This window comes from Sminthopsis crassicaudata, chromosome 3 (genome assembly GCF_048593235.1).
Source record: "Sminthopsis crassicaudata isolate SCR6 chromosome 3, ASM4859323v1, whole genome shotgun sequence".
NCBI lineage: Eukaryota > Metazoa > Chordata > Mammalia > Dasyuromorphia > Dasyuridae > Sminthopsis > Sminthopsis crassicaudata.
In genome coordinates, this window is record NC_133619.1 from 83,150,611 (window position 1) to 83,177,188 (window position 26,578).

Sequence of the window (26,578 nt, forward strand, 5' to 3'; positions counted from 1 at the left end):
GTCTCCAATCCAAACAACTTTTCCTAGAATAAATACCAAAGAACATATTCCCCAAATTTCTAGTTTTGTTTTCTCGAAGAAGTCAGGGCAAGAGATGGAACAGTGTGGCCTTAAGTGAGAATGATCTCCTTTAGAAAAAACTCTAGAGCCTTTTCAGTCTTACAAAAGAAGGCTTTTACCCAGTTAGTACAGGTGTCAACAAAAACCAAAAGCAGTTTAAAGCCCCTCCCAGGGCATGTGTGCAGAATATATCTGCCAATCCTTCCCTATGTATGTACCTTTCCTCCAGATACGTTGTGTCCTGCTTTTTAGAGCCCCCATGCCAGGGTGATTAAAATATACCTTCCTAATGGAAAAGTGATGAGGCGGTACTCCTGAGGATGGTGGAAAAATGGAGTCTGTTTATTTCAAGGACTTTCCCCTTTTTATAATGTAACAAAAACAACAGTGCACACGTGGAACCACATAAACAACTTACTATTGTATGTGGTTTGCCACCTGGTATCACTCTTCTACCTTGTATCACTTTGCTTCAATCTTAACTAACACAGGTTGTCACTGCCCCGACTTCTCAGGAAGGCCGAGAGCCCTTAGGGGAGATGGGGAGTTGAACCAGACATTGTTAGCAGGTTCCCTCTGGGCTAAAGGGTCTTATACCTTATCTAGAGTTTCCCCACTGACTGTGACCCTCTACACAGATAGGCCATTTTAAACAACCCTTTCAGGGGGCAGCTAAGTGGCACTGTGGATAGAGCACCAGCCCTGAAATCAGGAAAGCCTGAGTTCAAATCTGAGCTCACACACTTAACACTTACTAGCTGTGTTGACCCTGGGCAAGTCACTTAACCCCAATCACCTCAGCAAAAAACAAAACAAAACAAAAAATTCCTTTCAGAATTTACTTGCCTGGGAGCTATATGAAGGAATGTAGGAGTCAGGAGTTGGGGAATTAAAGATTCCATGCTCAGGGACAAGCATGTTTTCCTTGGCCTGACTTCCTCTCTTCTGTTGTCCTTTACAAAACATAATAGAAGCTGCTCTAGATCCATGGATAGCTTGCAGTAATTGTTCCCTTGCATACTTAATGCAAAAATCCCCTTTCTTTCCATATATGGAAACATGCAAAACATGAAAGGCTTGTTTGGAGTTATCATAGATATTCACTCTCATTTCTTTCCCCAATTCTAAAGCTTTGATGAGGGTAAAAATATTCCAAACCTGGAGGGAATCCAGAATCTCCAATGATTGGCTCAAGATGGCTTTAGAGGCTTCCTCAGTTAGAAGGGCCTGTGGAAGCCACTGTTCTAAGGCAGGAGGGTCACCCAAACACACCAAGTTTCTTTGAGAAATAAGCAAGGAATCTAGGATCAGGTCTCAGGGATTAGTTAAGTCAAGACCCCTGGCCCTGCCTATCCTCAACATAACAGAGTAAAAGGCTAAGGTGGGAGAAAGATCAGTTTAGCTTTCCAGGTCTTAAAAGCCTTGTCCTGTCTGCTTCCTCTCAGCTGTGAGCAAAAGGGAGGTGGGAGTTAATTCTTGGTTCAAATACTTAACAGACTGATAGGCAAAATGGGCCTTCAGATAAAGACACTGGAAGCCAGAAAGCTAAGGGTTTTTATGGCAGAGGCTAGAGAAGCCTCCAGGGCTGGGCTGCAGTTCAAGATACCATCTACGTACTTGTATTGTGCTCATGTCTTCTACTGATCACTTGCTCTGATTACAGAAATTTGCTACAAGAGGAAAAAGCAGGAACATGATTATAATATAATCAGTCAAAATTGATCCTTCAGGCCACAGCCTGAGTACTACATGACAGGATAAAGCATCTTTAGCTCTGACAACCAATAATTCAGTAGCAATTGCACCTTATAGACAAATTCAGGAATAATGAGGTGGGAAACAAACAACCGGGAAACTGAATCAGAAGATCCCACCTTAAGCAGAGGCTAATGTAGTCCTCCCAGCTCTTGCCCAGATAAGACATCCATCTGTAACAGTTCAGGAAGGCATCCCTCTGAGTAACAAGGCAATCATATCCAAATTTGAAACTCAAAACAGTATTAGTTACAATCCCAAGAGATTTCATTTCAATAGCAAGTTTCAGTAATCAGAGGCTTGGGGTCTATAAAAACAGACCAAAAAAATCTTACAAACCATTGTGTATAACCTATCAAATATGCTTGTAAGACACAGTCAAAACTAATGCAGGGGTATCAGGATAAAATTCTGCTTTGGGTACCTCAAGAAAACTATAGATCATATTCATTAAACAAGGAGACTATTATGCATTTAAATAAATATTAAATTGCTGAAGGCAGATGGAGACTTTGGTAGAAATAACCATTTTCAGAGGACTTGGTCTTGCATTGCTAAGCAGTGGAATCTTTGATACAGCATCAAAAATAACCTTGCCTTCATGCAAATAACTAACATACAATTTTCAGTCCTAAGTTTTAGATTAACTACTAAACATCGCAATCAAAGACTTCCAGAAAACTAAAGGTGAAGAGACTAGAACTCCATACCCAGAACCAAGACTTTTTCCAAACTTGGCAAGTTTGAGTCAGTCTACCCAGGCACTGGGTATCTTTCCCCTTCCTCATGCCATGTAGTTTGGACTGCTCTTTCCCCTTTTCCTTCTGGGGAAAGCAGTTCCAATCTCATGCACAGAGATGCACAGAGCCAACCTCTTGTCTTGGATCCTCAAGTCCAGAGAGGTCATCCCCATACAGCAGTCATCCAAAGTACCCCTGCTCTGTGCCATTTATCAGTATTTCTTCTGGCTAGTAAGCCCCAATTCTTGATGATCCTAAGGTCCCATTCAGCCTAAGGACAGCCCAAAGGCACAGGCAGTGGCTATTACCTCTGGATTATGCACATACAAGTTACCTTGCTACAAGTCTCCTTGTTTCTTTGAAGACTTATGCTTCTGTTTGCATTTGAATGCCTCTCTTCAGGCTCATAGAGAGATAGGCTGAGAGTCCCATCTTAAGGATGGTTAGAGAAAACCCAACGTGGCACCTGCCAAAACCCCAGCCATCTCCAGGAAGTCACAGATCCCGGATGGGCCCCTATAAACTGTGTGGACTGAGGGTTAGACCCCCCTTACCCAAATTGACTACTCAGAGGCACCTTCAGATATAAACAGGAGAAAATTTATTTGGTCCTTGCAAGGAGAGGTCCAAGCACACCAGCTGAACAGCCCTACGTAATGTTTGACACATGGCAGAAAACAGGGAGTAAATTATATAGTAAAAAGACTTGGGTTCATTGGATGGACTGAAAAAGATGTTACTGTTGATCAGTGGTCAGCAATGCTGTCCACTTCCTGTAGGTCATGTGACTTCCCAAAGCTTAAACCTAGGGTTTGTTTGACCTTTCCTTCTCTATAGCCCTCTGAGAATATGGATTATGGGACTTTCTGAAATTTAGGCACAAGGTCTGCCGCATGATATCCTATAGACTTTTTGAGAAATCTCTTTCTGGTTTTGGAGAGACTTGCATGAACTGATGCTGAGTGAAGTGAGCAGAACCAGAAGATCACTATACACTTCAACAACAATACTGTATGAGGACGTATTCTGATGGAAGTGGATATCTTCAACATAAAGAAGATCCAACTCACTTCCAGCTGATCAATGATGGACAGAAACAACTACACCCAGAGAAGGAACACTGGGAATTGAATGTAAAATATTAGCACTACTGTCTATCTACCCAGGTTACTTATACCTTCAGAATCCAATACTTAATGTGCAACAAGAAAATTGGATTTACACATATATGTTGTATCTAGGTTATACTGTAACACATGTAAAATGTATGGGATTGACTGTCATCAGGGGGAGGGAGTGGAGGGAGGGAGTGGAAAATTTGGAAAAATGAATACAAGGGATAATGTTATTAAAAAAAACTACTCATGCATATATACTGTCAAAAATTTTATAATTATAAAATTAATTTTAAAAAGGAACTTAAAAAAAAAAAAAGAGAACTCTCTTTCTGGTCCCATTGACCTTTTCTGCTCTTGACTATTGGGTAATGTGGTTTTCTTTTAAGTTCCAACTAAAATCCTATTTTCTACTAGAAACTTTTCCCATGCCTTTTCTTGGTGAAATGTTTATTCTTTATCCTGTATCTAGTATCCTGTATGTATTTATTTGCATATTGTCTTATTAGATTGTAAATTCCTTGAGGGCTGGTACTGTCTTTTGCCTCTTTTTGTATTCCCAGCTCCTAGCACTGTGCTTAGCATTTAATAGGCAATTACAAATGTCCATTGAAAAAGTAATCAATTTAGGTATCATATTCCTTAAGAAATGGCCATCGCAAGTGTCTCTTCATTTATCTAAGCTTTTTATGTCTCCCAATATTGAGGGAAAAGACATCCAACAAGATTAGGATTCCCCTTGGTCAGTGTCATGGGTTTGGCGAAAGAATTAGCACACTCCAAGTTAAGGGGCAAAAATTTATTATAATTGTGATACCAAGTGACACATGCTAATTTTTTTTTCCCTAGAAAATTATTGGGTTTTATTTTCTTATCCCATGCTACCATACATCATTTTTGTAAGCAGAAGAAATCCTGTCACATTTAAAGTTATGGTTTTTACATTTATGTTTTCTTCCATTCAGTGCTTTCATATCACTTCCTCCATACTTACGTTATTCTTCTCTTTTAAATCATCACATGGACCTTGTGATTTGTTTTGCTTGTACTAATTTGATGCTTGTTTTCTGCAACAGATTCTTTCCAACCACACATTACTCTGACAGACTAAATTTCTAAGGGAATTTAGCAAAACAAACAAACAAACAAACAAATAAAAAAAGAGGATATTAATTACACTGCTTGACAGCAGAATCAAGAAGATAATTTTATAAAAAAAAGAAACAAAGATTAGGTTGATATGCTAATGTGATGGTAAACATGTATTAAATACAAGAATTACATAAATACTTAAAACATTTTATCATTGTGTTAATATGCTGTGTACAGATTATTTGGAAGATTAAAGAATCTGCACTAGAATTCCCCCCTCCCCCCCTTCGAGGCTGGGGTTAAGTGACTTGCCCAGGGTCAACAGCTAGGAAGTGTTAAGTGTCTGAGACCAGATTGGAACTCCTGAATTCAAGGCTGGTGCTCTATTCATTGCGCCACCTAGCTGCCCCTGCATTAAAATTTTGACCCAGAAATCAGTTGTCATATAAAAACTCATGAAATCATAGCACATTTCTAAGAAAATAATTATTACATCTGTTTTTTTGACCTAATGAAATTTATGTCAATTTTAAGCACACACTTAAATTGAATTGCTAATTAAAAATTTGAATTTGTTTTTATTCTGCACATTGAACCCTGTTTTGTTTTGTTTTTAAACTTTATGTTATAACTTTCCTAAGAATGTTTCTTAGTTTTTATATCTTTATTTATTTTTTTGCAGGCTGGCTATTTTAAAATTCAACAAATGTATTCCACACTTGAAATCTGCTGTTTTCTTCTACTACCACCTCCTGTAGAAATTTGACTTCTTAAACAAAAGGTAAAGTTATGTAAGATTAACTTTAAACAAAAATGTATATTTAAATATGTGTACTTATGTACCTTACTCTGCTAATCTGACTGTTAAGATTTTTGTAATCTGAAGTTCTTTATTAAACAATTTTATAATCTTAAGCATTGCTTTTCAACACATCCCTTTTAGTAGTTGCATTTCATGAAAAAAAATTTTTTTGCCTAAAATTTCATTTCAAGAAAATATTCTAGATATTGAATAGTTATTTAATTTATACTGAACATAGTTATATTTGAATGTTTACTTCTGGTACTATTATAAGCTATTTCTGGTACTTTTGCAAGTTGTAATAACAGCAAAAGATTTTAGTGCCTGTATGTCTTTTAAGTATAAATTTTATTTTTACTTATGTTGACAAACATAGATAGTCCAATGTTAAACAAGGATATAAAAAAGAAACAAAGAAAAATATGCCAGTAAAATAAAATAACAATAAGATACCAGGAATAGTAAATATGAAATAGAGTGGGAGAACATATAAAAGTCAAGTTCCTCAATAGATCTCACAGTTACCCAGTAGAAAGGGAATACCCCTTTAGGTTGGGTATGCCCTTACCTAGCAAGCTAAAATCTAGAAAGAGTCTCACACCCTAAAAAAATTGGTTAGTTACAAGGAGAAGTGGGGTTGGGAAGAATAGTGGAGTTAGGGGAGATTCCGTGTGGCATGGGGAGAGGGGTAAGGAGAAATATTCCACAATGCAAAATGTCATGGCAAACTGACCCAAAGGAAGGCAGTAGCCATAGAATGACCCATAAGTAGATTTCATAGAAAAAAATTAACCTCAGAGACATGACTGGGATTTCTGACAGAGTAGCAAGGTGAGACTGCTCAAGACCTCCCCAGAGGGTGATACCTTGGAACTAAAATGATTAATCTCTATCAGTGTTTTCCTACTTGCCTCAAGGATCAATTCTTTAGTTTCTCTCTGTCCAGCACCCTATTCAAGACCTTATATTTTTAAAGTTACTGATTATATTCTTCATTTTTTTTTTTTTTTTCATTCTACATCACTTGATCTGAATTGTCGGATTTATTCCCTTGAACTATTTATAATCATTGCTATGATATAGTAATTCATTACATAATATATTTTGTCTTTTTTTCCCCCATCTATAGCTACTTTAGTAGGATAATAAATTTTAACTGATCACTAGATCAAGGGATATGCATATATTTGTAATTCTTGTTGTGGAATAAATGGGATGAACATAGGAATGTGACCTTGACCTATGCCCTAACGGTGACTTAAGACTTTGCAATAACAAGTTGGGCTATAGCTAAAAGCTGCAGGCATTTGATTATCTTAGATAAATTTACATTCCCGTCCTGTCCCTGTTCCCTTTCCTCATCTTTTCATTAGAATTTAAATACTTAATATTGTAAAAAGTCTGTTATTGACTAATATTCTTTGTTTCTGGGGTAGATTTTCACATCAGAATGGGAGTCCAGATTCCTAGCCAATGGGAAGAAAGACCAGGAAAAGTGGAGGAGGCATTAGGGTCTGCATAATCTTGTTTTTGTAGTTTATGCTTTCCACTCCTTTACTGGTTACACCTTGTTTATTGGGAGTTGCCCTTTCTCATGAGATCATAATAAATCTTTTTTTGCTTTTCTGCCTTGCAAGTCTCTGAATTTAATTTGGGGAGGGGTCATAGCTGTCCCACACAGTTTGGAGGCTTGTTCCAGGATAGTTCTATTCATGAGGGGTCTCTCCTGTATGAAATGTTTGGGCAGTCCCTCTCCAGAGAATTCTCCTGTGGTCTTTGAATTCAGCTTGGAAACTTCCATTCCAATGGGGTAAATTCCCAAAGAGAGACAGTTGAAAAAAGCAAAAAACGGAAGTAAGTGGGCTAGGGAACATAGAGGATTAATTCAGTTTCAGAGATAAGCCTGGTGGGAGAAGTTTGCAGTCAGTCAGATAAATTGTGCACAATCCAGGTGGGCACAATGGTGAAGAGAGATGGAGAGACTCTAAGCTGTTTAGAGTCCATACTTTCTCTTTGACAAGGATTGGTGAGCCTCTTGGTGACTGGGACTGAGATTGAGATTGGGAGACTTTAAGCAGTTAGAGTCCATTAAAGTTCTTCCATTTTCCTTTAGTAAGATTAGGTAAGTCCTCCATTAAAGGACAAGATATTGTAAAGCATGAAAAAGGAACAATCATTAAGTTGTTTGGCACCCTCTCTCTATCAGCTGACTTGAGTTAGTGTATTGTATTTTTAAGTAGGTTTAAATTACATGACTAGAAGCCTTCTGAGGTCCTGAATCTGGAATTTACAGAAAAACTGGAGGGAAAAAAATTACCCTCTCTGGTATTTTCCATGCTTCCATCCCTTGGAGAAGCTTGTGGAATCTGTCCTAACTAGGCTGGTGTCCCTGACTGGACTGGATTCTGCGGTTTGTACTGGTGCCTCAATATCTTCCATCATAACACTGAATTTTGTTTTTTGGGTTTGTATGTGTTTGTAAAATTTTTATTCACATAAACTTAGATACAAAACAAGAAAAAGAAAAAAAAAATTTCCATTGTAATGCCAGAGAAACTGAGCAAGATAGAGATTAGAGAGTATTTAATACAGGGTTTAGTAAATGGGAGAGATTTACTGGGACCAAATGGATCCATGGTTGGTCCCAGGGCTGACTGAGACTATCATTTCCAAGAATCCAGCAGCCAATGTCAGACACACAGGATTGTTTTATAGGGTAACAAGAACAATGGTAAAATGGGGGAGGTACCTGGATGGGGCTGACCTAATGGGGGGGAGGCATGGGGATGACATAATGGGAGGTACTGGAGAGGCTCCTGATATTCTAAAGATGTATAAGATGGATAAAGACCTTTATCCCATCAAACATTAAGGGGGAATAAGTATAGCCTAAGGTCTAAGATATAAGACCTTTTTCCTGTCAAACATTAAGAGGGAATGATTATAACCTGAGGCAGAGTAACTGAATAGGACAATTAGGGAAACTGGGTCAAGACTTTAAAAGAGAACTGTGGCACAACATGTATACAGCAAAACATAAGAGGATTCATTATAAAACAATAAATTTCCTATTCCAGAAAACCTATGTAATTAATATTACACATTGTTTTCAAAGCTGTATAGCTTTTATTTGCTACCTTTGAGATTTTATTTTGTTCTCTAGTTTTGTTGAGGGGTAAAAAGTACCTAACAGTGATAGGATCCCCAGGTTGTGTTGCAGTTTTTTCTGAAAGAATTCAGAGTCAAGATCTCCAGGTGAAATTTTTGGCAAAAAGTGGGTTTATTACACTGAGAAACAACTTCCCTTAGTGAGCTATTCCTGAGGTTTGGATTTCTCTACCTTGATTATATTTAGATTTCTATGGCCTGGGGCTAGGGAGCATTCTCTAGATGAATTGAGAGACTAATCAATAAAGCAGTGGTCCTCAAACTTTTTAAATTGGGGGCCAGTTCACTGTCCCTCAGACTGTTGGAGCGCCTCACTTTCTGTCTCTGCTGCCTCAACCCAGTGCCGGAAGTGGATTGCCAACTTGAGTTTAGGTGGAATGTCACTTCCGATCTGATTTTACCATAGGCAGGCCACATAAACGTCCTTGGCCCCTCAGTTTGAGGACCCCTGCAATAAAGGGTAGTAATTATGCCCAGGCAAGATCTCCAATTGAATTGAAGGTAGAGATTATTATGGGAGTTTCCCCTAGGAATAGGAGGGTGGGGTTGCTCCAAAAGGTCCTGAGGGGTTGAGTTTTAGGGTTTTTCCAACCCAGGTTCGCCCCTCCCCCCCAAAAAAGATCGAGTGACATATTTCCTATTGTATCAGTTTGATGGGTCAGCTGAAGTCTGGTCTGTTTTAATTTGCATTTTCTGATTATTATGTGAAGATTGATATTTTGTTTCAAGTATTGTCTGTTCATATCCTTTTACTGTCTAGTTATGGAATGACTATTACTCTGATAAATTTTTCTCTTATTTTTTAGATGTCATTTATAAAAAAACAAGTGATGCAATAATTTTTCTCCTCGTTTGTACAGCTTTGTCTTGGTAGAAACTTTTCCCTTTTCTAATAGTCATATTTATCTGTTTTTAATGTCAACATTTTTCTCTAAATCACAGTTTATAAGGAAGTTTGGGAAAATAATAAAGATTTAAAATAAAATTTAATATAGTTATGCTATTGTTCCATTTGGAGTTTCACATTGGCTATAGTTCTCATTTGTACTAACACTCTATGAAAATTGTTGTAGTAACCTTGTATATTATCTAGGATAAGTTTAGTCCAAATATATTTCCTAACCATGCCTAGTTATTTGTGAATTTATTGTTCCTTGAAAGAAATGTAGGTCATTCACCTACAGCTTAAAGCCAAATCCTTGAAATGTGTTTTATTATAGCTAGGAGCTGAAAATGGTTTAAATATTTTTAAATATGCTAAGATGTTATTTAACAATGAAAGGAAACATTCTTATCTCATGGGGTGCCCTTTGGCGTAGTATAGAAGATGAGTGCAATTTAAAGTCAAAAAAGACTTGGTTCTAATTTTACTTCAGACATTTATTAACCGTACTTTTATATCTCCTGTCCTCAATTTCCTTATCTGTAAAATAGGAATAGTGCCTGCAAAAACATAAAGTTGTCAGGAGGCTCAAGTTAGGTAACACATATAAAGCAGTTTATTCATGTTTAGATAAGGATACCACTCTTCTAGGTTTTGACTTTGATATTACATAACCCTGAACATGTCAGTAACTTTTCTCTGCCCCTATTTAAGAATAATATTTCATGAACAGGACTAGGAGATCATTATATACTTCAACAACAATACTATATGATGATCAATTCTGATGGAAGTGGCCATCTTCAACAATGAGATGAACCAGATCAGTTCCAATAGAGCAGTAATGAACCAGTTAGACCCAGCAAAACTCTGGAGATGACTATGAACCACTACATAGAATTCCCAATACCCCTATTTTTGTCTGCCTGCATTTTTGATTTCCTTCACAGGCTAATTGTACACCATTTCAAAGTCTGATTCATTTTGTACAGCAAAATAACTGTTTGGACATGTATACATATATTGTATTTAATTTATGCTTTAACATATGTAACATGTATTGGTCAACCTGCCATCAGGGGGAGGGGGAGGGGGATGAGGGGAAGGAGGGGAAAAATTGGAACAAAAGGCTTGGCAATTGTTAATGTTGTAAAATTACCCATGCATATATCTTGTAAATAAAAAGCTATAATAAAAAAAAAAAGAAGAAGAATATTTCATTACTTGAAATAACTGTCTAACAATACTTTGTAGAGTTGTGAAGAAAGAATTTTGTCAACCTTAAAATAATATACAAATGTAAGATGCTATTTTTTTAAAGCAGCAGAAGGTACATAATATTGAGTTGATTTATTTAATTGGGACCTATGATTTCATAAAAAGCTCCTGATGAGCAAACTTCCCTCTATTGCAGATGATCATCAGTTTGCATTTTACATCAGCTTTTAAAAATTTCAATTTCGAGTTCCAAATTTTTTCCCATCTCACTCCCCCTCCTTGAGAAAGCAAGCAATTTGGTATTGATTATGTGATATCATTTATGTAAAACACATTTCATATTGGCCAGTATTTGTTCTTATAATTTGTACTAATGATGAGATTAGATTCAGGGAACCAAAATGATGAGATTAGGATTCCTGTTGGTCAGGTCATGAGGTTATTGGCAAGTTCGAGGTTCAGGGAACCAAATGAAGAGGTTTGGCTCCCCTAAATCTCCTTTTGGATTCGGTACAAGTTGTGGGAACCCTGTTTTGGTTGCAGAGAAGTCCTTCATAAAGGAATTTTCAAACCCAAAAAGCTAGACTGATAAAAAGAAGTTTATTATTGGCATTGGGAAATCAGCCTTTGCTATATGCATGAATAGAAAGACTGAATTCCTTAGTGGCAAGGTCTGACAGAGAAGTAAAGTTTCTAGTAGAGAGATCCCAGCAGAAAGGTATAAAGTCTCGTTAAGGGAATAGGTGAGGATATAGAGAGGGTAGCACTGAAAGAGAATATCATTCCAGTGGGCAGAGACTTGTTGCTATACCAGGAAGAGAGAGGCTTTCCTTGGCATGGCATATTAGGTCCTCTATAAGGACTGAGCCCCAAGTTAGTTCTTTTTATCTACAAAATGGGGGCAGTTCTTCATGGGGCTGGGTACAGCTTGAGCTAAATTGAATAGAAAATCTTAGATTTGAATGGGTGTCTCTTCAATTCAACAAGGTTGGAATTCTCCAGCTCAGGACTCAACCAGCCCCATCTAGATAACAGAATGAAGCTGTTTGTCCTGGGGCAGGTTCCCCTATGAGAGGCAGGATTCAGGAGACTTTCTCCTTGAAGGAGTTTTAGAGAGTTTCAGGGCTCCCTTGTTACCAATACTCTCTGAAAACTGTTGTATATTATCTAGGATAAAGTTTAGGCCAAATATGTTTTCTGACTATGCCCATTTACTGGTGAATTTATTGTTCCTTGAAAGATGCCATACTTTTAGTCCTTGTGAAAGAATTGTGCTTCTTGGCTAGAGATTAGTTATTGAGACGTTCTGATGGAATGTGCTGTCCTTGTACTGCCATGTAGGCATACCTTATTTTATTGTGCTTTGCACAATCTGTGCTTTGCAAATACTGCATTTTTTTTTTTTAATGTGTTATGGTGATCTTTGATATAACTACTGTAATTGTTTGGAAGTATCACAAACTACACCCTAGAAGAGAGTAAACTTATTAATAAATGTTATGTGTGTTCTGACTTGTCTACCAACTGGGTATTTCCTGATCTCTCTCCCTATCTTCAGGCTTCCCTGTTCCCTCAGACACAAGAATATTGAAAAATATTACATGCACTTAGTTAATAAAGCTGCAGCAAGGTTTAAAATATCAACTAATTTTTTTACTTATTAGTATTTTTTCTCAATTATATGTAAAGATAATTTTCAACATTTCTCTTTGTAAGATTTTGAGCTCTAAATTTTTCTATCCATTGTTCCTCCCTCCAAAAGACAGCAAGCAACCTAATATGTTATACATGTACAATCATGTCAATCATATTTCCGCATTAATCATGTTGTCAAAGAAGATTTAGAACAAAAGAGAAAAACCACAAGAAAGAAGGAAAAACAACAAAAAAAACTTAAAATTGGTATGCTTCAATCCTCATTCAGATTCCATAGTCAACAGTTTCCATCACAACATCCAGCATCTCTTGGAATTATCGTGGATCATTGCATTGCATCTTGCTGTTACTTTTTATAATATTCTCTTATGTCTGCTCACTTCACTCAGTGTAAGTTCATGTAAGTCTTTCCAGGTTTTTGTGAAATCTGCGTATTCATCATTTCTTATAACACAGTGGTATTCCATTACATTCATATAGCAAAACTTGTTTAGTAATTCCCCAATTCATGGGCATTCCTCAGTTTCCAATTCTTTACCACAACAAAAAGAGCTACTCGAATTACTTTTGTATATATGTGTCCTTTTCCTTTTATGATCTCTTTAGGATATAGACTCACTAGCGTTATTGCTGTAGTAAAGGATATGCACAGTTTTATAGCCCTTGGGCATTGTTCCAAATTGTTCTCCAGAATAGTTGGATCTGTTCACAACTCCACTAATAATGCATTAATGTTCTAACTTTCTCACATTTTCTCCAATATTTATAATTATCTTTTTCTCCATCTTAGCCAATCTGACGATAGGTGTGAAGTGGTCCTTCAGAGTTGTTTTAATTTGCATTTCTCCATTCTTCTTCTTCTTCTTCTTCTTCTTTTTTTTTTTTAAGGCAGTTAGGGTCACAGCCAGGAAGTGTTAAGTATCCAAGGTCACATTTGAACTTAGGTCCTCCTGACTTTGGGGCTGGTGCTCTATCCACTGCGCCACCTAGCTGCCCCTTATTCTCTTGATTCTTTTTTTTTTTTTTTTTAATTTGCATTTCTCTAATGAAAAGTGATTTAAGGTATTTCTTTATATATCTCTAGATAGCTTTAATTTCTTCATCTAAAAACTGCCTGTTTATATTCTTTGGCCATTTATCAATTGGGTAATACTTCTATTATAAATTTGATTCAATTCTCTGTTTTAGAAATGAGGAACATTTGACTTTATCAGAAACATTAACTTTAAAATTTGTTTCCCAGTTTTCTGCTTTCCTTCTAATCTTGGTTGCATTAGTTTTGTTTGCATAATCTCTTCTTAATTTAATTAAAATTATCTATTTTGCATTTTGTAATATTCTCTACTTCTTGTTTGGTTATAAATTCTTCTCTTCCTTATAGATCTGACAATTAAGCTATTCCTTGCTTTTCTAGTTTGCTAATGGTATCACCATTTATGTGTAAATCATATACTCACTTTGACTTAATCTTAGTATGCAGTGAGATGTTTGTCCATGCCAAGTTTCTCCTGTATTGTTTTCCACTTGTCTCAGCATTTTTTAATCATATAACAAGTTACCACAAAAATTGGAATCTTTTGATTTATCAAATAGTAGATTACTATACTCATTTACTACTATGATTTGTGTTCCTAATTTTTCCGCTGATCCACCACTCTGTTTCTTAACCAATACCAAATAGTTTAGATGATTACTGTTTTATAGTATAGTTTTAGATCTGATACAGTGGGACCACCATCCCTTGTGAGTTTCTTTTCATGAATTCCCATAATGTTCTTGACTTTTTATTCTTCCAGATGAATTTTGTTGTTAGTTTTTCTAGCTCTGTAAAATAATTTTTATTAGTTTTCTTGGTATGGAATTAACTAAATTTAGGTAGAATTGTAATTTTATTTTTTTTTTATATTAGCTCTGCTTAACCCACTAGCAAATTACATTTTTCCATTTGTTTATATCTGACTATTTGTATGAAAATTGTTTTGTAATTGTGTTCTTAATTCCTGGATTTTTCTTGGTAGATAGACTGACAAGTATCTTTTGATTATCTAAAGTTGTTTTAAATAAAATATATCTGTCATGCTGCTGAGATTTGTTGGTAATATATAGAAATGCTGATGATTTATGTAAGTTTATTTTATAACTTATAACTTTGCCAAAGTTAATTGTTTCAAAGTAGTTTTTTAGATTATTATCTAAGTATACTATCATATCATTTGCAAAGAATGAGTTTTGTTTCCTTATTGCCTGTATTAATTTCTTCAATTTCTTTTTCTTTTCTTTTGTGCTAAAGTTAACATTTTTAGTATAATACTGAATAATAGTTGTGATAATGGGTATGCTTGTTTTATCTCTGATCTTATTGGGAAGGTTAGCTTATCCCCATTATATATTATGTTTCCTGATAGTTTTAGATCTTGCTTATCATTTTAAGAAATAAACACTTATTCTTAAGCTTTCTAGTATTCTTAATAGAAATAGATGGTGTGTTTTTTCAAAAGGTTTTTTCTGCATTTTAAATAATCTTATGACTTCTATTGATACATTCACTCTTGTAAAACCTTGTGTTCCAAATTTTTCTCTCTCCCTCCTCATCTCCCCCCTCCTAGATAGCAGCTAATTCAATATAGGTAGAACATCTTCGATTCTTCTAAAGATATTTCCACATTATCATGCTCATAGTTTTCTGACATTGAACTAACCTTGCATTTCTGTTATAAATTCCTTCTGGTCATAGTGTATTATACTAGTGATAAATTGCTATAATCTTTTAGCTAATATTTTATTTAAAACTTTTACTTCAATATTCATTTGGAAATTTGGTCTATAAATTTTCTTTCTCTATTTTAACCCTTCTTGTTTAGACATCAGTACCATATTTGTGTCATAAAAGGAATTTTGTGGGACTCCATTGCCATTTTCCCAGATGGTTTATATAGTATTGGAATTAAGTGTTTAAATATTTGGTAGATTTCACTTGTAAATCCATCTGGCCTAGGAACAGGTACTAGCTCATTGAAGGCTTGTTCAATTTTTTTTTTTTTTTTTTTTTTTTTTTCCCTAAAATGGGGTTATTTAAGTGTTTTATTTCCTCTTCTCTTAATCTGGGCAATTTACATATTTTTAAAATATTCATCCATTTCATTTAGATTGACAGATTTATTGGCATGCAATTGGGCAAAATAACTCCTGATTATTGCTTTAATTTCTCCTTCCTTGATGGGTGAATTTATTCTTTTCATTTTTTTTCCCTTGAAGCATTTGGGGTTAAGTAACTTGCTCAGGGTCACATAGCTAGAAATATAAAGGGTCTGAGGCCAGATTTAAACTCCTGACTTCAGGGCTGGTCTCTATCCACAGTACCATCTCATGGGGCCCCCCCCCCCCATCTTTTCATTTTTGATACTGATAATTTGGTTTTCTTCTTTATTTTTTTCTAATTAATGAAAGGTTTATCTATTTTATTGTTTGTTTTTTGGGTTTTTTTTAATACCCATCTGCTGTGGGTATTACATATTAGTTTAATAGTTGTCTCACTTTCCATTTTCTTAAAGTCTCCTTTGATTTTCAGAATTTCTAGTTGAATTTAATTGAGGATTTTAAATTTGTTCTTTTTCTTTTTTGTTGCATATTTAGATTTTTGATCTCCTCTTTTTCTATTTTATTTATGTAAGCATTTAGGACATTCAAAATTATCCCCAAGAACTGCTTTGCCTACATCTCATAAAATTTGGTATTTTGCCTCATAACTGTGATTCTCTTGGATAAAATTGTTAATTGTTTCTTATTTGTTGTTTGACTCATTCTTTAGCATTAGATTATTTGGTTTTTAGTTACTTTTTAGTCTATCTTTCCGTGGCTCTTTATTACATGTAACTTTTATTGCATCATGATCTGAAAAGGATGCATTTTATATTTGTGCCATTCTGTATTAGACTGTTAGAATACATGGTCAGTTTTTGAGTACCGCTAGAATCTATTCCTATTCCGTTTTCTCCAGAAATCTGTCATATTTAACTCTTCTAAAATTTTATTTATCAACTTAATTTTTTTCTTCTTTATTTTGTAGTTAGATTTATCTTCTAAAAGGAGGAGGTTAAGGTCCCCCCACCAGTAATAGTTTTGCTATCTTCTCCTTGTGACTCACTTGTTAAAAGTCTCTTTGATTTATATTTGCATTATGGGGTATTTACTTCATTATTTGTATTCTGAATTCGTCATAAAAGAATGTGTTCAGTTTGAGAGAAATTTAGGACAATAAGTTTTTAAGCCCAAAATCTGTTTTTTAAATATGTACGCACAAAAAAAAAAAAAAAAAAAAAAAAAAAAAAAAAAAAAAAAAAAAAAAAAAAAAACTTGCTCAATATTAGTAATCTTTGTAACTTATTTAAAATTACAATTTCTGCTTTCTTCCATGATATTTAATTTCCACTTGGTTTTTCTTCATATTATATTTGGTAAGAACATGAGTCATGGATTATTTGATTTACATAGTGATACTGTTTTTACCTTGATACAGTGAGCTTTTCCTGATATTCTAAGATACAGTAACTAAGAATAGTCTGAAAGCCTTACATGATAAGATAGATTTTTAAAGCACATTAAAATATATAGCTTATTTCTGAAAGTAGTATTTATTGAATTTTGCAATAGAAACCTTCATATTTATAAGAACAAAATTCTTTCTTAAAAATTTTATTATAGTATTTATTTTTCCAAATACATGCAAAGATAGTTTTCAGTGTTCATCTTTGCAAAACCTTATATGTAATATCCAAGCTAGCTTTCTCAACGGTCTCTGGACAGGCCTTGGTCTTAGCACGAGAGTCACCACAAGGATAGTCAGGGATAGAGTCTGGAGTCTGAGCTCCAGCTCACACACTCATTGGAGTCTGTTTATTTCAAGTCCTCTCAATCCTTAGTACAATTACATCACTACAGCACACTTAACATGTACCAACTACCATTACATCACCATATTATACTAAGTATTAATTATATGTGAACTAGAGAACCATTATCTCATCAGTCACACTAAGTAAATACCCTGCTGTAAGTATCTTTGCTTCAACTATACTTTTCTCAGAATTCCGCGTCTTCTACACTTGGTCCAAATTTTTTTCTCTCTCTTTTCCTGCCCTCCTTCCTCAAGCAAATAACAACAAAAAGTGAAAATACTCTACCCTGATTCAGTCTCCAAGAGTTCTCTCTCTGGATAGGAATGGCCCTTTTCCATCACAAGTCTAATTGGAATGGCCTTGAATCACCTGCTGATTGAATAGAGTTAAATCCATCACAGTTGATCATCGTGTAACCTTGTTATTGTATACAATTTTCTCTTGGTTCTACTTGCTTAACTCATTATTTCATGTAAGTTTCTTCAGGCTTTTTTGAAACCAGTCTGCTAAATCTTTCATATGTTTACCACAGATAGTGGATTAATTTTTTTTTCTTTTTAATTTAATTTTTAATATATTGGGATTTAGTAGCTTGTGAACATTTTGTATTGTATTTCAATTATAAGGCTTTTCTTTTCCACAGATAAAAGAGGAATCAACGGTATAAGAAGATGTTGGGATCTGAACGTAGTGTAGTGGAAGAATGGCTTTCAGAATTCAAGGTAAATTGGATAAGTGAATGGAGAGAGGTGTTAATGAGAGTATATGTCATTAATATTCAGATTAAAAGTAAGCATTCAATTTTATTTTATTTTATTTTTTATTTTTATTCTTTTTTATTAATTTTATAATTATAATTTCTCTGACATTACATATGCATGGGTTTTTTTTTTACAGCATTATCCCTTGTATTCACTTCTTTTTCGAATTTTCCCCTCCCCTAGATGACAGGCAATCCCATACATGTTACATGTATTCAACTTTATTTTTAGTTACCAATTTTAAAAGGGCAGACTAAATACTAAATGTTTTATAGATAACTTTATAAGAAAATTTACAGTTACAAAAGTACTTAAGAAAAACAATTGGGAATTATTGGCACTAAATAAGTAAAGTGTTTCTAAAAGTTAAAATTAAAGAAATAAAAAAAATCACTTATCAATTTTCTTTGAATCTGGATTAATTTATAGTTTCTCATGACTGTACATTCATATGTAATTTGTGAGTTCTAATTTTTTAATTGAATATATATTTTGTCCGTGTCACAGATTTTCAGATATTGCAACTTGAAATTTTTCACTTATCCTCCAAAGTTAGTTTAATTAATGTTTACTATTTTCATTTTTTAAAGATAAAGCCTTCATTATTTTTCCTGCAGTAGCTAATATGTAGAAACTTTTGGCTTTCCAAATATATTAATCCACTCATCTTTCTCTCTTCCTTCTGATCTTCTTTTAGGCATTACCTGAAACTCAGATCACCAACTATGCAGCAACTCTGCACAGGAAAAAAACACTGGTACCTGCTCTCTATAAAGTCATTCAAGACTCAAATAATGAGGTAGGGGAGTTCATAAAAAATACAGTTTTGGTATGTGACAGTGCATGGGTTAATATATGTATAAGTTTAAATTTTGAAGGTTTTATTTCCTTTTTTATTACTTGTACTATTATTACTGTTTTTACTTTGGGGATTGAAATTCTTTCTTTCTCTTTTTTTTTCCTCATTCTTATAATTGCTTTTTTCTCCCTGTGCAAGTAAACTAAGGTTTCTAGAATACATTTAAAATCAGAAAAAAGGGGTGTCCATTTATCTTTTAATCCCTTCATTTTAGTACCCATTTTCACAGTAGACTATTTAGATTTGAGAAATGAAAATGTTTCATTTTCTGGAAGCCAGGTGTTAATAATCTCTAGATCAATATATTCATTAAAATTTACATAATCATTCTTTAATATTCATTGACTTGCAATGACATATAACTACAGTTTGTTCAAATTAATCAGTAAAATTAAATTAGTGGTTTTCTTTTAACAAAGATTGCAATACCCTAGTGGTAAAATATTAAAGTAAAAAGAGGAAGCATATTTCAATTCTAATCACTCAATCTAATCACACAAATTAGAGTAATATTTTCTTAATACTCAGAATTTTAGAGTATAAAGTAGGGGAAAGGGAAAGATTTCTTACATTCCATTATCATCTCCTGGAAATATACTCAACATCACTTTTCTACTGAATGTTAAACTAATATAATGTGACACAAGTTGTCAAGAAAACTTTGATCACCGCTGGTTTCTTGTGTGCTTTAAAATGAAAATGAAAGGAACACACAGGAAAGTAGCTTCTTATTTTCCCAGATACAGCCTCCTCGATGTCTCTGCTGTTTACTGGATTGAGTTTGAAGAATTTCAGGTAATCTTCTCTTAACAAGCAGCTTGACTTAAAAGTGCTTCTTTGTTTTCCTTATATCACTAAAAATTTGCTTACTGACCTGTTGCTACTTTCAGTCTTTTTGTTCCCTCTCTTCCAACCCTCATCACCTAATCTTGGTATGACTTAGAATTGGTCTTGTGCTTCTTATAAGTGGTAGCAGCAATTACATTTATACTTAATGATCCCTTTTTTCTTTGCAATATATTTCTAGTGTTTCCAAAATTTATCCAACTGCAATTAGAACATATATACTTGCCTAAGTCATAGTTTTCAGAATCTCAGACTCAAAAGTTCTATTTCCATCATCCCTTGTTGTTTTATGCTATTTTAATGTTTAAAGTTTACTTAGTATTAAAAATTAATTTATGTTTTGCCCTCTTTTTATGGTGTATTCTTTTCATGGGCAGTCATTCCTGTGAAAATTTGTAATTTCCTCAAAATTATCATTTTGCCATGCATATGCTAGATGGATAAACCAAGTGGATGAAAAACCAGTCTCCAAATGTTTGCATTAGGAGTTAAATTGTTTAAAGGTAGCTTAAAAAAAACAATCAGTTACACAAAACATTTGCTTTCATGGATTTTCAGTAGAAATGTTATTTTACCATCTTTATATTTCTTCCCTATAGAAGGAATTAACAATTATGATGTTCACTGGAAAGGATATTTCTGATAATATGGTTTTGTAACAAAGTCCTTTCTAGTGATGAAAATCTTCTGGTGGGATAGACCAGGGTTGTGTCATTGGAACACGGGAAATTTTTAATATTAAAATTTTTTTCTCATGCTTACTTATGAAAATGAAATACTCTGAACCTTTTCAAGATTTAAAGCTTCTTTTCAATTGGTAGAAAACTAATTTGAGGGCAAAGATGTAAAGGAAAAAAGCTGGATCACTTTTTCACATGCTAACAGCTTCAACTATAATAATATTTTATAGAACTTTAAAATACTTGCAAAACATTTTTTTCCAAATACCTCATTTTATACTCACAACACTTCTAGGTGTAGCGGCTATTATTATTCCCACTTTATAAATGAGAAATCTGTGGCAGAGAGAGGTTAAGTGACTTGCCGAAGGTCCACACCTTGTTAGTGTCTAAAGCTGGATTTAAACTCAAAACAAAAGTTAAGGCTGGAAAATTCCCAAAAGGATAGATTAGTACCTGTGATTTCATTTACATGGAGACCTCTTGATGAAAAACTTATTCCATCAATGCAGATCAACTACCTTATCTGCAGTTTAATTTTTGAGAATTGTTCAGAGCAGAGCTGTGAAACTCTACTTCCTCTTTAGAGTAGCTAAATCATATCAAAATGTATTGGGGAATGTAATTTTGTTGGTTATCAACATGTTGCTTCCCCAGGAAACTTTTCAACATAAGTTCAATACTATGGTTTAGATCACTGAGAAATAAAGTGACTTCCTTAGAGTCACACAATCTGTATTTGTCTGAGGTAGGTGGGACTTGAGCCCTAAATTCCCAAACCAGCCTTTTCTGTTTGCTACATAGGCTATCTCTAACAGTGCCAAAGATAAATTTTGATTACAAATTACCTTTTAAGAGGGCACACCCACTTAAATAATTTAGATTCATAAACATCTTTAAACTTTTTTTTTTTTTTGGCTGAGGCTATTGGGGTAAAGTGACTTGCCCAGGGTCACAAAGGTAGGAACTGTTAAGTGTCTAAGGCCAAATTTGAACTCAGGTCCCTGACTTCAGGGCTGGTGCTCTAGCATTGCATTACCTAGCTGCCCCAGTCTTATTTTGCTATTATAAAGATACTGGCTCTCAAGCTTCCCCTTACTCTCTATCAATACTTCACTCTCTCCCTCAAAAAAGCCTATTCCTTTAGGGGGAATCCTTGTATCTTTTCCATTAATTAAAGTGTAGTCTTTCAGCTATTTTAAAAGAAGAAAAAAGTCCTCTTAAATGAAAATTTTTACAAGGCAAACTAAGAAGTTTCAGTCTCCCAACTATTTTCCTAAATAGTAGTGCCCTAAATCACAATGCCCTGACCTTGAGGTCAGCTATAATCAGTGTCTCTCTTCTTCCTCACCTCTCACCCACACTCTGTACTTTACCTTCTGACTTTATCAGTCAACTGAAACTGCCATCTCCTAATTTATCAAAGCTCTCTTTATTCCCAAATCTAATGTCCTCATTTTTTGTCTTTCTTGATCTCTCTGCAGCCTTTGACACTGTTAGTCATCTACTCCTGAATGTTCTTTGTTCTCTAAGTTTTCATAATATTTCTTTTTCCTGATTCTTCTCTACTTACCTTTATAGTTCTACCTCCAAACTCTGTGCTTTTTCACTAGTTGTCCACAGGCCAAAAATGCCCTTCTTCATTTCCCTTTCCTAGTTTCCTTCAAGAGTCAACTCAAATATCACGATGTGCAAAAGGCCTTTATTGGTTTCTCCAACTCCTACTTTCCCCTCCCTTGATATTGCCTTCTAGTCATATTGCTTATGATATTTATAGGCATAGTTATAAGTTGTCTCCCACATTAGAATAAGAACTATGTGAACTACTTGAGGACAGAGATAATGATTTTGCCACTCTTTATGTGTCCAGTAGTTGCTACAGTGCTTGACATATATTAAGCACTTAATAAATTCTTATTGACTGACTACTAATTTTTCTATTCCCAAATAAAACTGTGAAGACAGATTCTTTGGAAATGTTTCATTAGTGAAGACATATAGCAATATTTCTCCTTTAAAATGACTTTTCAGAATTTGCATCAAATTCTTATGACTATTTTTACTTTATCTTTTAAGGGTGAAAAGTTAATCTTTAATATTTGTTTTTACAAAATGTACTTCCAGAAGTAACATTGAAATTTTAGTTCTGTCATTTTTGTCTTTGAGACCCTTTGGAAATTAAATTACTTGGATAATTTGAGCCTTCTGGAAGGTTAACTCCATTCTCATCTTTAAAATGTAAGAATTAGATTAGATGATTTCTAAATTCTCTTCCATTTTCAACCAAACAGTATTTTCATAGCTAAGTTCAGAATTAAGACTATTTGTATCAGAAGCTAAATACTTGAAAAATTATAGAGAATTTCAAGTTCTTAGAAGAAATGAGAATTTATGCACCATGTGTTTTGGAACAAAAAGCCAATCATATCACTTTACTTTCCCTTAACATTTCTTTGTTTTTGTTTAAGTATTTTTTATTACTAAATCTTCCTAAATTTTAAAACAGCAAAATATCTGCTAATGAGTTATCCTTCTCAACTTCGTTCCTCATATAAAATCATTTACTTTATAGAAATATTTGAGTTTGATGAAAGATTATCATTTTATACATGTTAATTATATTTTGGTTATATTAGAGTTACACTATTAATTTATATCAATCTGAAGTATGGAATTGTTATAGGATTTAGTGATTCCCAGTTTTAGAAAATTTTAGAAAATATAAAAATTGTGATTTTTGTTATAGAGATTGATAAAAAGCAGAACCATAAAAGAACAAATCTATAATTTAGTTTAATTTAGTAAACCACTTGTTAGGATATACTTTGTACAGTACTGTGCTTATCACTAAGACTTCAAAGATAAAAGATGACATAGTTCTTGTCTTCAAGAAATTTACTTTAAAAAGCCCAACACTAGAATCGTTAATCAGGGAATTGAAGAAAGGATTGAGATTTCTCTTCTGAGAGAGCATTATAATGAAGCTAAATTGCAAGGGGGTAAGGAAAGAGCAAGTATAATCCACGTTCTGGGAGTTTACTAGAGAAGGAGAAAACAGATTTAGAGTAAAATATTAAGACTAGTGTTTTGTTTGTCTCACTTGATTTTTTTAAGTATATAGGAGATCAGAGCACTTTTGTAGGCAGTAAAAAAGGGATCCATTAGGGAAAATTTGAAGATAAGAGAGAGGGAATGAATCATTAAGAGTCAACTTTCAGATGAAACTGGTAAAAATAGGACCCAAAGACACAAATGGAATTTTAGCCTTGCCAAGGAAGAAGGGACACCTCATCTCTTTAGATGAAGATGGGGAAAAAATGGGTATATTCAACTTGTATTCAAGCAGATTCCTAGATATAGTTAGAATCATATAGTTTCAATGGAATTTTAGGGCATATAAACCATAGGCTTTTTCATGTTTAAGTTTTTGATGTTAAATTCTAGTAAAAAGCAAAGAATTGACTACATATCATGTTTAGAAAGTTGTTGGGTCTACATTTGAAATTCATTGCCAATATATCTATATGTTTTCCAAAAAAGTATAGCAAAATATATCTTACTAATAAAACTTTGCATTTCTAGGCCATGAGTTTCTCTCGGAATAAGTAAAACTGATTTTACAGGGAATTTAGAATTCATGAGAAAGAAAAACAATATTTCTACATTTCTATCCTTTTAAAAGTTTTGGTATAAAGATAAGTTTTGAAATAAATCACAACTATAAATTTTTTAATTATATTAATTTTTTATATTAGCAACTTTTTGTTCTCAAGAATGAAATGATATAACTTTATAATCTTCCTTGAAATATGAGGCAAAGAATAAAGACACTTAAAAAATTAATTTCCAATTATTTGGTGCTTTTTTTTTTTTTTGAACTGAGACTTTTTGAGGCAAGAGGAAAGAGTACAGTATAATTAAAAGATATGCCAATGTGTTATAACCCTTTTCTTGGGAGACCTCTTTTATTAAAAAGGGTAACACTAGAAAAAATCTAAATCTTAGAAAACCTCAAAGGACCAAGCTGCTATAGGTAATGAAGGGCATTTTTTTTTTTAAGCCTCAAGATAAAAAAAAGAGGATGAAAATTTTTATTTCAAAATAAAATTATAACAAAATGTTTGCATCAGTTGAAAACCTGTTTCTTCTTATGGTAGTCTTAATTCAGTCTCTTTTTCCTACAGTGGAGTCAGGAGCTAATTTGGTTGGTGTTGTTATGTGATTGAAATGAATTAAAGTTACACAATAATTTAGATACTGAATTTTTTTTCTATTCCTTTGTGGATAATTGTTTCATTTCCTTCTATGTAGTTATAACCAAAAAAGGTGGTTGTAATTATCCTCTTTTATTTTTGCTTTAGCTCCTAGAACCTGTCTGTCACCAGCTTTTTGAACTATATCGTAGTTCTGAAGTTCGGCTCAAGAGATTCACTCTGCAATTCTTACCAGAATTGATATGGGTTTATTTACGACTTACTGTTAGCCGGGACAGACAGAGTAATGGTTGCATAGAAGCACTGCTACTAGGGATCTATAATTTGGTAAGTAAAAGGAATTTTGAGAAGTTGTTGGGATGCTTTAAGTGAATTTAAAACAAGTCCTCTGAAAATAATGTAATAATTTTATATTCTTGATAAAAAATATATATATATATATATATATATATATATATATATATATATATATATATATATATATATATATATATATATATATATATATATATATATGTACTTAAAGAAAAGTACCAAAATCACAAATTTTTTCTTTGAGTTACTTTAAACTGCTTATGTGCTAGATATTTAATATACATGTCATGGAATTTTTTAAAAACTTAGAATGTTTTATTTTTTTCTAATGTCATATAAAAACAGTTTTTAACATTTGATGTTTTGTTTTGTTTTATTGTTTAATTTTGAGTTCCAAATTCTCTCCCATCTCATCTTTTCTTTCCTTTTCTTGAGACAACAAGCAGTTTTATACAGGTTATACATGTATATTGTACAAAACAATTTCCATGTTAATCATGTTGTGGGGGGAAAAAAACAAGTATTCTTTGATCTATATTTAAAATCCATCAAATCTTTCTCTGGAGGTAGGATAGCATTTTTCATCATGAGTCCTTTGGTAGCTAAGGCATTCATAGTTGATCATCATTACAGTATTGCTGTTAATGTATATAGAATGTTCTTCTAGTTCTCACATCGTTTTCCATCAGTTCATATAAGTCTGTTCAGATTTCTCTGAAAGCATCCTATTTAGTTCTTTATAGAGCAATAGTATTCCATCACAATCATACCCCACCACTTGATTAGCCATTCCCCTTGATGGACTTCCCCTCAGTTTCCAATTCTTCGTCATATCAGAAAGCTATTATAAATACTTTAGTACAAATAGGTTCTTTTTCCTTTTGATATCTTTGGGATATAGACTTACTAATGATATTGCTAAGTCAGAAGATGTGTACAATTAAATAACCCTTTGGACATAGTTCTAAACTATTCTCCAGAATATTTGGATCAGTTTACAACTCCAGTGCTATAGTGTCCCAATTTTCCCACATCATCTCCAATATTTTATCATTTTCTTTTTCTATCATAGTAGCTAATCTGAGAGGTATTTTTTTCAAATACCCATATTTTTTATTTTTCATCTGTAAATTGCCTGTTCATATTCTTTGACCATTTATTACTTGAAAAATGACTCATATTCTTTTAAATTTGGTAAAGTTTCCTGTATTTGAGAAATGAGGCCTTTATAAGAGATTGTTGCTGTAAAAAAGTTTTTCTTAGCTTTCTATTTTCCTTTTAATCTTGGTGATGGTTTTGTTTTATATAAAACCTTTTTAATTTAATAATCAAAGTCATCCATTTTAATCAAAGTCATCCATTTTGTTCTTCCAGATGAATTTTATTATTATATTTTTAGCTCTATAAACTTATTTTTTGTTAGTTTGATTGGTATGATTAAGTAGAATTGTCACTTTAATCATATTGATTCAGCCTAACTATGAGCAATGAATATTTCTTGAAATGTTAAGATCTGACT

General features: G+C 33.5%; 1 protein-coding gene across 6 annotated transcripts in view; it reads left to right on the forward strand.

Annotated features, from left to right (window-relative positions):
* Positions 1-26,578, forward strand: part of HYCC2 (hyccin PI4KA lipid kinase complex subunit 2) — a 79,942-nt gene that overhangs the window by 21,675 nt on the left and 31,689 nt on the right. For 3 of the 6 annotated variants that reach the window (XM_074299090.1, XM_074299088.1, XM_074299093.1), the window contains exons 3-6: positions 5,445-5,543; positions 18,028-18,106; positions 18,843-18,944; positions 24,892-25,071. In XM_074299090.1, the coding sequence (XP_074155191.1) occupies positions 18,056-18,106; positions 18,843-18,944; positions 24,892-25,071 (333 nt within the window). In that variant the 5' untranslated portion in view covers positions 5,445-5,543; positions 18,028-18,055. Of the gene's footprint in view, positions 1-5,444; positions 5,544-12,595; positions 12,880-18,027; positions 18,107-18,842; positions 18,945-19,744; positions 19,800-24,891; positions 25,072-26,578 lie in introns of all 6 variants that reach the window. The other 3 variants (XM_074299094.1, XM_074299091.1, XM_074299092.1) reach the window with 2 other exon arrangements.